The sequence below is a fragment of the Elgaria multicarinata genome, chromosome 11, assembly GCF_023053635.1.
Source record: "Elgaria multicarinata webbii isolate HBS135686 ecotype San Diego chromosome 11, rElgMul1.1.pri, whole genome shotgun sequence".
Lineage (NCBI taxonomy): Eukaryota > Metazoa > Chordata > Lepidosauria > Squamata > Anguidae > Elgaria > Elgaria multicarinata.
In genome coordinates, this window is record NC_086181.1 from 41,233,996 (window position 1) to 41,251,531 (window position 17,536).

The window sequence follows — 17,536 nt, forward strand, 5'->3', positions numbered from 1 at the left end:
CACTCTTCAAATACTTAAAAGATTGTCACACAGAGGAGGGCCAGGATCTCTTCTCTATTATTATTATTATTATTATTATTATTATTATTATTATTATTATTATTTGCATTTTTATACCGCCCAATAGCGGTATAAAACGGTATATACCGCTCAAGTTATTCCGTGTCCTGCACTCTGGGAGGATGGAGAAGAGATCCTGGCCCTCCTCTGTGTGACAACCTTTTAAGTATTTGAAGAGTGCTATCATGACTCCCCTCAATTTCCTCTTCTCCAGGCTAAACATGCCCAGTTCTTTCAGTCTCTCTTCATAGGGCTTTGTTTCCAGACCCCTGATCATCCTGGTTGCCCTCCTCTGAACACGCTCCAGCTTGTCTGCATCCTTTTCCTCAAATTTCCATATCATGGGCGATGAAGGGTCATTTTTAGAGAAAAACTCTCATGACCAACAGTAGGGTGCCAGTCGAGAGAGAGGCTCTCTTCTTTGCAGTTGCCCTGTTGCTGCGAATGTTGGAGCCTGGCATATCATTGCTTTGCTTCGCTACCACTTCCCTTCCACTTCACTTTGTACACTTGTGAGCTAGGCTCTGACTGCACTGCTGGGATGCAATGCAGAACATTTGAAGTGCATACCAGAGAAAAATAGATAGATTTGTAGCTTTGGCTGGCTGGCATATCTCTTAGAAACAGAATTAGATTGAAGCCACAACTCAGAGATGGCTGTAGCTGAGCCCTCAGAGGTTGCTGTACCACACAGAACCTTTTTAAGTGTGTGTCAGAGTCCAGTTTTGGTACAGGCAGAGGCGGCTGGCGGTGGAGTTTTTTTAAAAAAACAAGAGTCACTGGATGCAACCAAGCCATAAGCTGTTGCCCTACCCCCAACCACAGGGTGCAAGTGCACAGCCTGGCTGGACCGTTGGGAGACTTTGGCAGAGAGAGAGGGGGGTGGGGGATTATTTGAGGCTGGAAATGTTGGCAGGCTGGCATAAGGCAGAGAGAGGCTGAAGGCAACCCAGATGCACCTGTAGCTTGGCCCTGAGGCTGGCTTGCCACGCAGAGTGTTTTAAGAGTGCATCAAAGTTGTGTAGGAGGAGAGGAGGGGGAGGCGGCTGGTGGCAGAGGTTTTTAAAGTATTGGACAAAAGGCGGGATATAATAATAATAATAATAATAATAATAATAATAATAATAATAATGATGATGATGTAAGATTCACCAGACATGACCAAGCAATAACCTGCAATAAGCGATATCCCAAGCCACAAGTGTGCAGCCTAGCTGGACCATTGGGAGACTTGTGGGTGGGGGGGAGAGAAAGAGAGGGAGGGAGAGAGAGAGAGATTGTTTGAGGCTGGAGGCTTTGGTTTGGTTTGTCAAAAGTGGTGCCAACACACGAGCCTTGCGAAACTAATGTGTATAAGTGAGAAGGCTCAGCCCTTCAATTTTGTGTGATGTCTCATGAGAAGGGCTCGTCAACTCGAACCATAGTGGGCAAAATGGCCACCTTAGTGATCATTGCCAGGATGCGAGGAGTAAAGGACAGCACTGATGATTTTCTCATCAGGAAGGTGCTTAAAGGTTGGAGTAAACTATTGCCTACACCCCCTGATGCAAGACGCCCCTTGTCGCCGTGAAATTTACCCTGAAATTTTCTTCAAGATATCTTGTAGGGTCACTGTTGTAGGGTCACTGTTCCAAAATAGTTTTGAAATGAAGCAAATCACCAACATTTGGAATTTTTAGAAATATTTTATAAAATGCAAATTTTCAAATGATTACACAGACCCAAACATGTGGTGTGGCTGTTATTTGGTATGTGAAAGCAGAAGAAATACATAGATATAATGACTCTCAAAGAACTGAAATATGAAATTGCGGACCTCCTCACAAAAATATGCAATATGTCTTTAAGCACAGCCTCTGTACCAGAGGACTGGAAGATGACCAATGTAACACCAATTTTCAAAAATGGATCCGGGGGGATCCAGTAAGTTACAGGCTGGTTAGCATTACATCTGTTCCAGGTAAATTGGTTGAAAACATTATTAAAGACAAGATTATTATGCCTATAGAAGAGCTGGTCCTGCTGAAAAAGAATTAAGCTGATTGATGGGAATGAAGCTCATTGGTTGGAGATCCAGGACAAATTAAAGGAAGTACTTCTTCACACAGTGCGTAGTTAAATTATGGAACTCACTACCACAAGATGTAGGGATGGCTACCAATTTGGATAGCTTTAAAAGGGGGTTGGATAAATTCCTGGAACTGAGGGCTGTCAATGGCTACTAACCCTGATAGTTTTGTGCTATCTTCGGAATTCAAAGCAGTAAGCCTGTGTGCACCAGTTGCTGGGGAAAATGGTCAGGAAGGTGCTGTTCCACATGTGTCCTGCTTTGTTGGTACCTGGTTGACAACTGGTTGGCCACTGTGTGAACCGAGTGCTGGACTAGATGGACTCTTGGTCTGATCCAGCATGGGATTTCTTATGTTCTTATGTTGAAAAGTGTAGACCACTAAAAGACATGATCAGGAAAATAGGTCAAAAGGGAAAAGGAAAGCCAGGTCAATGGAAAACGTTTTGGTGTCTCACCTCTCCCTCTGATGATACACAGAAATGCCAGAGAGGTCATGTGAAAAAGAATGGTATAAATGTGATGACTTATATCTTAAGCAGTAACTCCTACGAGTAATGCCGCTATAATGCTGCATTAGACATCATGGAATTGATAGATATAGGAAAGGTTAATGCTTTAATTCTTTTTCCTCATGAGCTGCTCCCTGTTGTTCAACTCAGACTTGAAGAGAATAATGTAACATTTGGGGGAAAAGATACAGCCTAACAACCCAGCACTAGAGGCTAAGATAGAGAAGATCTCCACAGCTACCATGTATTTCCCCTTGGTGCTCAGGTAAGCTGGAACAAAAGTCAACCAAACACTGCAAAACATCAGCATGCTGAAGGTGATGAACTTGGCTTCATTAAAACTGTCTGGCAATTTCCTGGCAAGGAAAGCCACCAAGAAGCTGATGATGGACAGAAGTCCCATGTAGCCCAGGACCAGATAAAACATGATGGCAGAGCCTGCATTACATTGCACTGTGATTTCTTCAGGGACTGAGTGTTTATCTAAGTCTGGAAATGGGGGAGACATTGTGAGCCACACAACACAAATGCCAGCTTGAAAGAGGGAGCAGGAAAGGACAATGGAAGTGGCCAGTCTTTTCCCCACCCATTTTCTCATATTAGAACCTGGCTTGGTGGCCATGAAAGCTACAACTACAGTGACGGTTTTGGCCAACACACTAGAAACAGCCACTGAGAAGATCAAACCAAACACTGGCTGTTGGAGAAGACAGTTCAGTTTCCCAGGTTGGCCAATGAATAGGAAGGAAGAGAGGAAGCAGAGCAGGAGAGAGATGAGGAGAGTGTAGGTGAGGCCTCGGTTGTTGGCTTTGACTATTGGGGTATCTCTGTGCTTAATGAAGGTTTGCAGCACCAAGACTGTGACCAAGGAAAAAGAAAGAGCAACTGAAGCTAAACCTTTCCCCAATGGTTCTTCATAGGACAGGAAGCTTATAACTTTGGGGATGCATCGATCTCGGTCCTTATTTGAATACTGATCTTCAAAGCATTGAGAACAGTCATCAGTGTCTGAGAAGAGAGAGAAAGAGGAGTCATCACAATGGTGAAGTGGAACCCATTATCATCACTCTCTTGGATATTGAAGTTATTCCTTCTAAGGTTGCCTATCTTGTAGTTTCAAGTTTACAGTTCATTTTCTGAGAAGCCATTATGGCATACAAGAGGGGTATCCCCAAATCTCTCCTTCCATTAAATTTAGTTCTTGAATTTCTGTTTCTGATATTCTTGGGCCTAAATTATTTATATTTCCCTTCTGGTTCCACAGCATGATTAATTTATGTGATAGATTTTCCACCTGAAATGGTCAAATTTATTTATTTATTTATTTATTTATTTATTATCGCATTTCTATACTACCCAATAGCTGAAGCTCTCTGAGCAGTTTACAAAATTAAGACAATTCAAAGTAGATAAACCAAAATATAAAATACAATATAAAAGCACAACCAAGATATAAATCAGTGGTTGCCTTACTTTCAAATGCATGGATTAGTGGCAATGTGGAAGGTCATGGCCTTTTCAATGAGGTCGTGATGAACCTCCTCCCCTTTCTTTGCCATGAACTCCTGTTGCGCCTATATCTTTAATCAACCAGCTATGCTGCCTGCTTTCTTATAATTTCTAGAACCACAAACGATAACTGTTTGGGATGGTATGACTTGAGAGGCTATTATGTTCCTTTAGAAAGGGATGGGTGAACTCACATGTTTCCCATATGCTGCTCACCAGATCTCCACTGGCTGGCCGGCCCTTTTCACCATGTGTGGCAAGCCACTGGGTGGTCCATGAGTGCATGGCAAGCAGATTCTTTGGCTAGAGCTTTAGATAGTCTTTGGCTAGGCACTGGACATGGTCATGAGTGCTGGCTGCTTGCCAGTTGCTAGATCTAATCTTTTCAGTTTACAAGAGCATATAAACATTCTTAAAGTCACTGGAGAATGGCCAGAATTTAGTTTGGATTTATTTATTTTATTGTTGCATTTATATCTCACCTTTATTCCTCCAAGGAATACATAATCATCATCCTCTCCATTCTGTCCTCACAACTAACCAATAGGAATAGCCACAGTGGTGTTCTACTCCAATAACAGTGTCCAGGGAAGTGGGAACACTAATTGGTGGCTGCTGAAAGGGAGCATGTTTCTGCTCAGACTCATAGAAGTCAATCATCCACATTTCCACAATGTGAAAGTGTTGCTGGGATGACTGCTGAGTGAGAAAGCTTCTACACTTGAGTAAGGCACAAGCAGGGAGATCCATCCAATAGATCCGGAGGACAACATGTTGGAGAAGGCTAAAAAATCAAAGCATAAACTGATCTAATTCAAACTTTGTGGGGCTAAAGCACTCTTTAAGAGCTATCACTGTGCTATGTTTCATCCCTTTATTTTTTTAAAATGAGGGAGCTGTAAGCATTTTTTGTTAACACCAGTTACCCGAATACTTAATTGTTCTTCAAGGGTAATTAGATGAAGCAGAGAGAAGGGAGGGGCTCCTAAATCGAAGCAGAGAATCACCTCTTCAGAGCTCTAGGGAAGATCCACTTTGCACACCCCTAACTCTTGCCAACAAATGGAGTGGCAGCTCTCCCTTCCAAAATGACATTGTGGGATGAACTGTATTTGTTGGAATATTTGGTGCAACTCATCACCTACCTGTTTTATTAGAAATCTTCCCATCTGGACATGGAGCACAATCATAGCAACAAAACTTCTCCCCTTCCTGCTTTCTCTTCTGATATCCGGGTTGGCAGGAGTCACTACAGACAGAAACGGGCAAGACCTATTCATAAATAAATATGAATAGTGTTTCAGGATAGGCTTGATCAAAAGAACAAGATCCTATCATATCCATCTCTCCCTCCTTTGTACGTGATTCCTCCTGTTTTATTAACAAAATAGCATCCATCCATGTAGAAGAGAGGGGTATTTTAATTACCATTGATGTAAGAATACTTCCCATATATATCTTTTAGGAAGATGCCCTAAGGTTTATTGTCTATACATGAGACTTCACCTACTACGCTCAACATCTAAGGTCCTCTTCTGGGTGCCTACTCCGAGGGAAGCTTGGAGAATGGCAACAAGGGAGAGGGCCTTCTCAGTGGTGACCCCTCAATTATGGAATGATCTCCCCGATGAGGGTTGACTGGCGACAACATTGCTATCTTTTTGGTGCCAGGTCAAGACTTTTCTCTTCTCCCAGGCATTTAACAGCCTTTAACAGCATATGCTGAGTTTTTTAACTGATCCCAGAATAGTTGTTTTAAATGGATATTGTCTGTTTTTGTTTGTATTTTATGCTTTTTATGGTTTAAAATTGTGTATATTTGTTTTTAACGTGCACTGTTTTTAACTTTTTAAAATCACCCAGAGAGCTTCAGCTATGGAGTGGTACATAAATAATAATAATAATAATAATAATAATAATAATAATAATAATAATAATTTTCCTTTTCACTCCAGTGGAAATAGCTCTTACCCAAAACTATTTCATATTTAAGAAGTGCTTTTGCTGGCAGGCCAGAAGAGTTGCTATGAGATGCCCCATGGCCCAGAAATAGCCAATCTCTACATGTCAGAATTCATGAAAGAACTTGAACGTTTACAGACAACACAATTGCCAACAGGGCTTTAAATACTTGATGGTTGGTTATTTAATCCACCATTGGTTGTGTTGTGTGGAGTGATTTTTTTTTTTTTAATCAACGGCTGATTAAAGTGAGAAAGGAGGAGGAGCAGCTTATGACCTCCTTTTACTCACTGTTTTCTTAGCATATTCAAGATTTGATAGCACCCATTCCAGTTCGCTAAATGTCAGCCTCCCATATGGGGAATCCTTAAATGCAACTGTGCTAGAAAAGCAGATCTTGGAGAGAGGATACACACTAGGGATGTGCTCCGCTTCTAATCGGACCGGCGAATTAGAAGCAGAGCGGGGGGCTTCGCCTGCCCTTAAGGTGGAGGCGAAGAGGATTGGGGGGCCGGCGGAGCGTGGCGAAGAGGATTGAGGTGAAGGCGGATCCTTCGCCTCGATCCGGAGCTCCACCAGAAAGGTAAGTGGGGTTTACCGGGCCCTGCCGCTGTCGCTGTCGCCCTTGCGGTGACAGCGGCAGGGCCCGGTAAACCCCCCTCCTCTCCCTTACCTGCGTCCATCCGCAGTCCGTCGGCTTCTTCAATTGAGTCCGCGGTTCAACCAAGAAGTCTAGGCTGCATTTGCGGCCCAGACTTCCTGGTTGAACCGCGGGCTCAATTGAAGAAGCCGACGGACCGCGGACGGAGGCAGGTAAGGCCCCCCTTCCCCTTGGTCCCTTACTGGGCTCTGCCGCAGTCGCCGCACAGGCGGCGACGGCAGCAGGGCCCAGTAACCCCCCGCCCTCCTCTCCTGGCCTTACCTGGCGCCACTCCCCTCCACTGCGGAGCTCCGATTCGGAGCCGGAGCTCCGCGGCGAAGAGGAGCGGAGTATGGGTGGAGCGGCACGGAGCGGGCCGATCCGAAATTTTCGGATCGGCCTGCGGGGCGGAGCGGGGGGGTCCGTGCACACATCTAATACACACTCAGATTGATTAACAAAAGTTTTGTTAAGTCAGCACAAAGAACACAAGCTGAACAGAATGGCCTGCCAGGAGATATTCGTCAACTTAGCAGGCTTGCCAAGTTTAAGAAAACATCAAGACTGATCTCTTCTGGCACGCCTACCCAAGTGAATATTACTCTAAGAATGTTAAGACATTGTGATTGTTATTTTAATATTGTGTCTGTTTTATATGCACTTTTAACCAGTTTTAGGTATTGTATTGTTTTATTTAACATTGTTTGCCACCTCTATCCAGAGGGAGAGGCGGGTTGTTGTTGTTGTTGTTGTTGTTGTTGTTGTTATTATTATTATTATTATTATTATTATTATTATTATTAGACAAAGCAGAATAGAACACTTTCAACACAAGTAATTTGTATTGTGACATTTAATCATGTCATGAGTAACTTTCAAGAAAGCATTAAACTAAACCACTGGCAAGTAACATAACAGGCTACCAGGTCAAGCCCATGGTTTCTATCAGAAGAACTAGAAATATTAGAAACATCCTAGTAAGAAATGAATTCATAGAATGTAGAGTTTTGACAAGAGTTCACACATGCTTGTGTGTGTAGTCTTCATGGACTTCCCGGCACCCAATGGACCTGCTCATTGAGGGCTACAGGGCTCATTGAGCGTCCTCTTAGCCCACCCCCTTAGGAAACTGAGATTGTTATGCATCAGCATTTTCAGAAAGGAAATATTTGTTGAGATGTCAGCCATTAGGGGCCATTTACCCAACTTTACAGGTGGATATAGAGCATTCATGCTTGTAATGTTGCGTAAATGGCCCCTTTACACCCACCATTTAGGCAACATACCCTTCCTGGACCCCACCTCCAGCCGCCATTGCTGTGTAACAAAGACAACTCACTAAGGGGAGGTCCATCCCTGCTGCTTTTTCAGGCACTCACCGGGCTATCAAGAAGCCCTTGTTGTGCTCTGAGCAGGGTCGAGCAGGGGTGGCGACTCAGCAAGCCCCCCAAGAAACTAGGTGTGGGTGAATCCATCCATCCTTAAGAGAAAATCTACCCAATATTTTAGCAGGTGCACCCATGCCCAGGGGACATCACCCATGTGGCTCTGCTGATATTGTAGATACACATCCAAAGTTACCCTATTTGTTAACCCCCCTAATGAAAATGCATGCACTTCACAGCAGTTCACAACTTGCAGCAGCAACTCTGTGGCCCATGCTATCCAGTGCAAGTGCCTCCCTCCCCCCAAAAATGTGGGGAAATCTGTCAGACTTTAAAAAAATGGATAGGAGAACACCTGACAAATATTAAAAACAAAAGGCCAGGTGCTTCATTCGTACGTTGGAGAAGAGAAACATCTTGTAACACACTTTAAATTTGGGGGCATTGGAAAAAAAATATTAAAAAGGAAGAAAAGCAGCCACTGAAAAAAAGAAATCAAATGGATCCTGAAATTTAAATGCCTGTCTCCATGGACAGGGAAGTGGAATTTTTTACGACTCCTGTAACTGACATGCATTTTTGAAACACTCCCTGATTTTGCAGTTCAGCTAGTCCAGATGTGGGAGATATTGAGTCAATTGCCTTGTCATGACAGAACCTTGAATTTTTTTTTAAGGAAAACAACGACGACGACGACAACAACAACAACAACAACCATTGAGTAATAGCATTTAAAAAAAGCCTACATTATATTCTTTCCAATCACCAGTGAATTTTAACAGCAGACATTTTGTTATAACTATTTTTGCAGTTGATTTTATAAGTGAGTACGGATGTACAGTCTTCATTTGAAATTAGACAGACGAAACTGAGTTCAGATTTCTAAGATTTTTTTTTTTAAAAAAATAATTCCTGAAATTAATGCACACTTCTGCTGAGACATCTGTCATTCCAGAAAAAAAAATAGGGAAATATTTGCATATTTTTCTGCATAATTGGAGGAAAAAACACCATCAAAATTGTCTGTGAAGTGATACCAGAATGAATGAAAAGACACACGGGATGGATTTCAGAAAATCCCAACATCTGTACTTGCAGTGTGGAATGTTTTATAGGTTTTATAAAACTTAATTGTATGCACAGCGTTCTTGCAATGTGTGCTATCAATGGCTTTTTAAATTTCATGTATGCATTTATGTGTTGCCTTATCTCATTTTCTTATTGTTTTCATCAAAATACATCAAGCATTTTACTGATAAAACTTTCTGCAGTATCCCAAGACACTCTTTTTGGGGTTCACCTTGGATTTTCACCTGGTTTGCATCTCTCTTTCACCTCCTTCCCCATAAGTAAATCATGGATGACCAAGAACTGATTTTGAACCTTCCTATTTTAAAGAATACAGATATTTGATAATGCTGCAACTTTCTTCAGTTTTGTGATGAGATAAATGACCATGGTCACATTAAATAGCCAAGTCCCCCATGACAGGGTAAATTTAGTCATGAAGCGTATTGCTGTCCCCCATCAGATGCATGAGTATTCCGTGTGTGTGTGTGAAATCTTAATGAAATTTTGCCTTATAAATTTTGTTGCAGATTGCCACAGTTTAAATAGATCTGTAGTGATTTGATCTAATACCCAGATTTTGTGTTTTGTTTTAATTGGGAATCAGTGTAATGGGGTCAAGGAGTATGTACTGTATGCATGTGTGTGTTGTGTGTGTTGTGTGTGTGTGTGTGTGTGTTAATTGGTTCTTTCAGTTTGCATTAATTGGGTGCTCTCTCTCTCTCTCTGGCCTTAGTTAGACCTAAGGATTATCCCAGGCAAATGGAGGGGCATCCCTGCCTGCTCCCGGTATCCCCTGTGTGTCATTTGGATGTACAGGGACAATCCTGGGATATTGGCCTGGTCTAGCCATGGCCTCTCTCTCTCTCTCTCTCTCTCTCTCTCTCTCTCTCGATATAGCACATCTTTGCCTAACTGAAATTTATTCCCATTGTAACTAATCTTCACTAACTCTGTTCAGAAGACACACTAAGCCACGGTAGTGAAGATTTTTTGAGCTAAACATTACGGCTTAGTGTGTTATGTGAATCATGACTTAGCATTTCCCCCCATTCAATTCCATAGAATCCACACCTCATTATAGCCCCTATGCCAAGCAATCAAATCTTCATTGATGAAGAACTCTTTCCCATCCACCGCACTGGGATCCACCCATCCAATTTTCACTTTAACGAATGACTTGTTTGGGAATGTAACCAAGTTCATGATATCAAATCCACCTTCCATTTCCCTTTTCTCATTCAAAGACAGTTTTTCTCCAGCAGAGTTGTTAAATGAAATACGTTGAAGAAATGGGTGGAGCTAATTAAAAGAGAAAAATAAAAAAGGGAATATAATTGAGTGATTGATGCCACACACACACACCCCATAAAACCATGACAACTTAACCAGCTAACATGCGGTTTGATTCAGACTGAGATGCAGATTAAGTAACTCTACTAAAACTGATGGGATGAGAGGGGTAGGACTCACTCATCCAATTGGTTTCCTCTAAGCATGACTATTCCTGGATTCCACCCCTTGTTTTATGCAATTTCTTCTAGCAAAGTTCCAGTCTGAAACATGGCCCTCATCTTCAAGAAGGCGCTAATGCTGCACCCGGCAGCTCAAGCCGGGTTGCAGCAGCATTGACGCTCCGTCCGACCATCTACATTGGAAGGAGCACAGTAACAGGCTTTCCTGTAGTTAAGGGGGAGAAACGGGGGGCTCCCTCCTACTGGGATTTCCACCTCCCCTTTATTTCTTTTATTTATTTCTTTTTTTTCCCCCTTAACAAGGCTCCACAGAGGCGTGGAGCCTTGCTCCAAGATAAAAAAGTTGGGATAAGTCACCGACTTGTTTAGAATGGAGCTTTGGGGCGTTGCCCCTGGATTACATCGGAGTGGTGTCATGTAGTTCACCTGCTGCCACTCCAAAGCAATCCAGGCACAAAGCACCTGTGTGGACGAAGCCATGGTTTCCATGACACACCAATGAAGTTATACCATTCCTTATTTATGCAGGCTTCAAAAACAGAGAAATGTGAATCCATAATGAACAATGCATGTGACCTTCTTCACTAGTAACATGGGGAACAGAAAGTTAGATGCTGTTGAACTTTGTGCTAATCTATCCATGAAAATAATGTGGTTTCATTGTGAGGTCTTACCTGCCAAGGATGAAGATCCCGAAATTCACTGTTTTTGCCATGCAACATTGCTCTGCGATTGGACTGAGACGTGTACAGGGCATGCAAAGCATGTGCCACAGCATAAACATCATTATAAATACTGTAGCTGTGGCCCGTCATGCTCATTTCAAAAACAGAACTAGGAATTCTCTCCAGCTTTTCCTCTCCAGTACATGTTCCAGAGACCTTGTATGGCACCAGGGGATCTGGGAATGAACAGCCAAATGCTTGCTCCAAGAACAACTCCAGAAAATCATCTGCTTGTGTCCAATCTGGTTTTAGGGTCTGTAGATATTTCTGGAACCCAAAAGGTTGATTTGAGTGAATGGAGAAGTAAAGTGCACCTTGGAACACTTGCAAATCTTTGTCCCCGCCATCGTCTCCTAATACAAAATCAATTTGGGCTGTTATAATCCATACCTTTCCAACCAATATATTTTCCTTGTGTTCATAGAGTCCCCTGCCATATATAAAATACCACAGATACATAAAATGAGATGTTTTACCATAGATAACAAATACTTTGGATTTCATAAAATTGATCTGTTGATACATTTTTTCAGCCAGAGCTTTCATTTGGCTTTCAGTAAGAAGATCGTCATGGGTGGGGATTCGTGTTGTGAAGTCTGAACACATTTCATTCTTGGAAAGCAATGTCTCCAGGGCCTTCAAGAAACGTTCTCCCTGATCATCATCCCCCACAAAGAGTCCAACCCATGTCCATCCAAAATGCTTAAGCAGTCTGATAATTCCCGTATATTGATGGGATTCACTTGGGACCATGCGATAAAAGAAAGGGAGCTGCATCATCTCATACTCTGCTAGAGTAATTGGACCATAGGCGAGCTGAATGGAAGAAGAAGGAGGAGGAGGAGGAGGAAGAGGAGGAGGGGTTTATGTGAGCAAAACACTAAATTCAAAAAAATCATCAGATATCCTGTACATATCATACACACTTGGAGCTAAGTTAGATTCATGAAGATATACACAGTTTTAGTTACCATATAAAAAGTAGGCATTTATATACAAGCTTTATCCATAATAACATACACTCAATGGATTTGTAGATGCCCAGTAAGGTTGTGGCAGCAAAATGTTCGTTGTGAGGGGTAATTGTCCTTCCATATCTGATCTGCTACTATTTCTCCATTACTATCTTTAGAGATGTTGATTGACCTTTGTGAAGAGTTTTACCTGTGGAGTCTTGTTGATATTTAATATTTTTGCCATGTACAGTGAGGTATCAAAGGAAAGTGCCCCAATGACAGCTATTAGATTTTTGTGGGAATCACATTCATAGTTGGGGACAAATCGATGTGATTTGAAGAGAAGTTCCAGGGTTGTACGATAGGTCATCAGTGCATTGTTGTAGCTATCATAGATCTGGAATCCGAGTGTGAAATTGAGTAAGATTTTGGGATTCTTGTTGATCTCATTTACAGCAAAAACCAATGACATAACGTGCTGGTAGAACTTTGTCACCACACTGCAAATAAAGATAAATAGTCTTTCTTTGTAAATTCTACAGTCTGCACACAAACACACACTAGTCTATCACAGTATCTATCTGTTCTGCTCCATTTCAGTTGCCTGATTGTAAGAATGGCCTTCTATTTCTTACCCTGAAATAAAGTCTAGCTCTCTTTCTTCAGTCTAAAACAAATCCACATGCATCGCCCCACAACTCACTGTGTCTCCCTGCCTCTGAGCAAATGCTGTTTGAAGAAGTTGTCACACTTTGCCTAATGGCTCGGCCAACTCTGACTATGACCTAACTATCTTGCTAGGTCATCTCTATATTATAGTTGGGACCCTAAGTTGTGCCACTGATTTGAGATACAGTTCCATAAATCATTCTTTCCTGTCTGGTCTTCTGCATAGATATTAATTGTAGGGGTGGGGAATTTGTGAAGCTCCAGATATGGTTGGGCTGCAATTACCGACACCTCTGATTATTGGCCATGCTGGCTGGGGTTGATGGGAATTGGAGTATAACAACATCTGGAGGGACACATGTCTCACACTAATACTTCATTATCTGTGTATCACATCAACGCAGCAAGGCAGACCTTTTTAATATATATTAAAAAGGTAATTGTCAATATTAAGAACCCATAAATAGGGCAAGATGTAGTTTTCAGTAAACAGAGATTCTGAGAACACCATGCAAGCCAGTAGGTACAGAAGCAGGAGGGAAAACATCATTTGATACCAAGCTACAGAAACATGTTCTTGAATCCTGACTAAAATTCAGGAGAAAGTATCAGAGGCTGTTTCTACACCTGCCTTTTTCTCCCCGGGATCATCCTGGGATCATCCCTGTGCATCCAAATGACACACAGGGGGTCCCGGGAGCAGACAGGGATGATCCTTCCACTTTCCTGGGATAATCCTTAGGTGTAGAAAGGGCCAAAGTGTCCCAGAAGCAGAGATAAAAGTGCCATGAAGACAGAAGGGTTAGGAGAGAGAATATAGAGTCATATGAGAGGAAAATGGGTGCAGAAGTTAACTTGCAAGAAAAAGTTCTCTGTTTGCATACACAACTGTAAAAAGAATATTGGCTAAATCAAGAAAAGTCTTAGAAAATAATATATATTACAACTTAAATGCATTCCTCCTCTATGCTTCATCTACATAAGTGTGGTCAAGTGATTCTGTTCTGTTTCAGAATTTCTGACATGCATTATAAAAACTAAAGCAAAACACAACCATGTTATTCAGGTACTCTACTCTGAGGAGGAATATGAAGTCATTTGGAAGGAGCATTCATCATTTGGATCCTGCTTGCAATGAGATGTTTCAGTGTATCTTCACCAACTAGCAAGAGTTCTCCTGTTCAGTTAGCTGGCCTTCCCTTCATCAAGGATATTGTAAGCTGTAAGTATCTCAAGCAGGATATTCTAATCCATCCCCACCCCACTGGTTTTCCATTATTCTTTCCCAGCTAATATTTGACATTGTGGTCATGTGAATACACACAGTTCTCATTGGGCTTGGGTGCTCCCATCTCTTTCTAAATTGAAGTTGTTAGTTTTAAAGTTTTTCTGTGCCTCTTGGAAGCCTTGGGCTGCTCCCTAGCAAGCTGCCTCTTCCTTTCCCTTTCTCAGTAGTGCCACTCTGATACTTTCTCCTGAATTTTAGTCAGGATTCAAGAACATGTTTCTGTAGCTTGGTATCAAATGATGTTTTCCCTCCTGCTTCTGTACCTACTGGCTTGCATGGTGTTCTCAGAATCTCTGTTTACTGAAAACTACATCTTGCCCTATTTATGGGTTCTTAATATTGACAATTACCTTTTTAATATATATTAAAAAGGTCTGCCTTGCTGCGTTGATGTGATACACAGATAATGAAGTATTAGTGTGAGACATGTGTCCCTCCAGATGTTGTTATACTCCAATTCCCATCAACCCCAGCCAGCATGGCCAATAATCAGAGGTGTCGGTAATTGCAGCCCAACCATATCTGGAGCTTCACAAATTCCCCACCCCTACAATTAATATCTATGCAGAAGACCAGACAGGAAAGAATGATTTATGGAACTGTATCTCAAATCAGTGGCACAACTTAGGGTCCCAACTATAATATAGAGATGACCTAGCAAGATAGTTAGGTCATAGTCAGAGTTGGCCGAGCCATTAGGCAAAGTGTGACAACTTCTTCAAACAGCATTTGCTCAGAGGCAGGGAGACACAGTGAGTTGTGGGGCGATGCATGTGGATTTGTTTTAGACTGAAGAAAGAGAGCATGGCCTTAGCTAGACTTAAGGTTTATCCCGGGGTCATCCCTGTTCATGTAAATGACACACAGGATATCCTGGGAGCAGGCAGGGACGACCCCGGGATGACCCCGGAATAAACCTTAGGTCTAGCTAAGGCCTTAGGCTCCACACCTGTGAGCATACATTTATTTTCATTATTAAAGGTGAAACATTAAATGGCCCAGTTTAACCTTATGGCAAACCTTATGGCCAATGTGCAAAGAATGGATCTCATTCAGATATTTTTTATTATTATTTATAGGGAGACCACCATCAGGGTTGCCTGCTATCTCTCCTCCTTTTTGCATGGTCAGTAGAACCTTTTGCTGAAATTACCCAGAGAAAGGCAATATTGAAGAGTTTGAAATTTGGAAATGAAGAGTGCAAAAGTAATTTATATGGAAATGATGTTGCATCAATGTTACAGGATAATGCAAAAATGTTTGGGATATGGTCTCAATGATGAAATTAACTGATATGATAAAATTCAGAGGGAGACAATCAGAAAATCATTTGTTTGTACAAAAAATGGAGCCTCTTTATTTTATATTGGAACAATAAAGTTTGGGACTGAATACATCTGTTAGAGACAATTGAAGTCACATGAGTTTGATTATGTTTGTAATTCTTTGTTATAATTTGTGTTTATGAATTCATGGAAGATTTACTGTTTTCCTGTTTATCTCTTGGTAGTTTTCTCTGAATAGTAAAATAATTAATTCGTGAAACTATCTAAAAGAAAGAAGGGAGTGTTTTTCAATATTTCCACCAATGCCAGCCAATCATGCATTAATGACATCTAAGCTGAGGAGTAATTTCAGTTTTACTCTTTGCCACTATCAACATTGTAGTCTTTTTTTTTCCATTTCCAAGATTGTTCGCAATATATATTATATATTGCATGAAATAATTCCACTAAATTAGTTTTACATCACAAGTAATCACATTACATTCAGGTAGCACCTACCCAAATGCAAAGAAAGAAAACACCTCCTACCCAAACACACATGGGGATGTACACACACTTCAGAAGAGATATCTCATTTTAGCAGGAGGAAGTCATGATTATGAAGGGTAGAAAACATAGAACAATGTTCATATTCCTTAACCATTATTTTCTGTTTCCAGTATTTAGGGTTTGCAGACTGAATACATTCACATGATGCAGAAAGAAGGGGGAGAAAAGAATTCCTTACATTCGAAATTCAGAGAACTGCTGCCAAGGAAGTTCCTCAAATGAAAATACACGGCCATAGGAATTGACCATAGAAACCATCCCACCAATAAGGAAATCCCCCGACTGATGCAACTCATATGGAATAGGGGCAGGTTCCATTGTGCCACAATTCTTTGTGTCTACTTCACATACCCAATGGAGAAGCAAAAGCCACAATAATAAAATTGACATCACAGTATTCTGGCTGCAAAGCTTCTCTCTGGACGCAACGCCTCCTGCATCCATCAAGGAAGCTACCTTAACTGGACCCTGATTTTGCTGAAATACTTCCTAGAAGGAGACTTCTCCAACTTCTCTAGAACAGCAACATGGCTGCAAATGTATGTCTAAAAAAGCCAAGAGAGATTAGCAATACACTGATGAAGTCTAGCCTAATCAAATAGAAGAAACACAACCATCTTAGATCAAACTGACATAGCCCTGCCTGCCTCTTGCTCTGAATGCACAAGAGGGGTGGGTATACTTAACCACTTTCTTACTTGTTTCATGGTTGTTTTTGACTTTCGGGAAATCTACTGCATCAGTCTCAGGGGGAAAAACAAACCCAAAACAAATTATACTGATTTAGATAATGTCAAGGGAGATTTTTTTTTCCTTTGCTGTAAGAAGCAATTTGGAGCATAAACATGTTTTTCAAGTTGGTCAATCAAGTTTCATTACTACCAGGGTGACCAAACATCCGGATCTGCCCGGACATGCCAGGACAACGGGGGGGGGGGCAAATCTGCGTCCGGCCGGAAATGCCCATTTCTCCCCTTTTGCCCGGGAAAAAATGCTCTTTAAAGGCCCTCTGGGCTTCCATTGGGGCCTCTCCTAGGTCGTCGTCACTACAGCAACCAAGGAGAGGCCCCAATGGAAGCCTGGAGGGCCTTAAACCGCGCATTTCCAAAACACGGAAACGCCCGGCATAAGCCGTGCCCACCTCCTCCTATGACGGTGATTGGAGAAGACGGCAGCGCAGCAGAAGGCTGCAATCAGCCCTTGGGGGAGGAGTTGAAGGACACCATCCCGGGACTTCCGGGACGCCATCTCCCAGCTTCTTCCTGCCCCCAGGGCCGCTCTACCCCTTCTGCTGCACTGGTGCGATGGCGGAAGCGCAGCAGAACCCTGCAATCGGCCCTGGGGGGAGGAGTTGGAGGACATGATCCTGGGACTTCCAGGAAGC

At 42.1% G+C, this 17,536-nt stretch overlaps 1 protein-coding gene across 1 annotated transcript; it reads right to left on the reverse strand.

The window, feature by feature from the left end:
- Window positions 1-2,746: 2,746 nt before the first annotated feature.
- On the reverse strand, window positions 2,747-12,195 carry LOC134406241 (vomeronasal type-2 receptor 26-like). The gene is made up of 4 exons (XM_063137566.1): window positions 11,354-12,195; window positions 10,279-10,506; window positions 5,295-5,421; window positions 2,747-3,648 (listed from the first exon to the last, which is right to left on the reverse strand). The coding sequence occupies exons 1-4, from the start codon at window positions 12,182-12,184 to the stop codon at window positions 2,747-2,749; spliced, it is 2,088 nt and encodes a 695-aa protein (XP_062993636.1). The 5' UTR covers window positions 12,185-12,195.
- Between the last annotated feature and the right edge of the window lie 5,341 nt (window positions 12,196-17,536).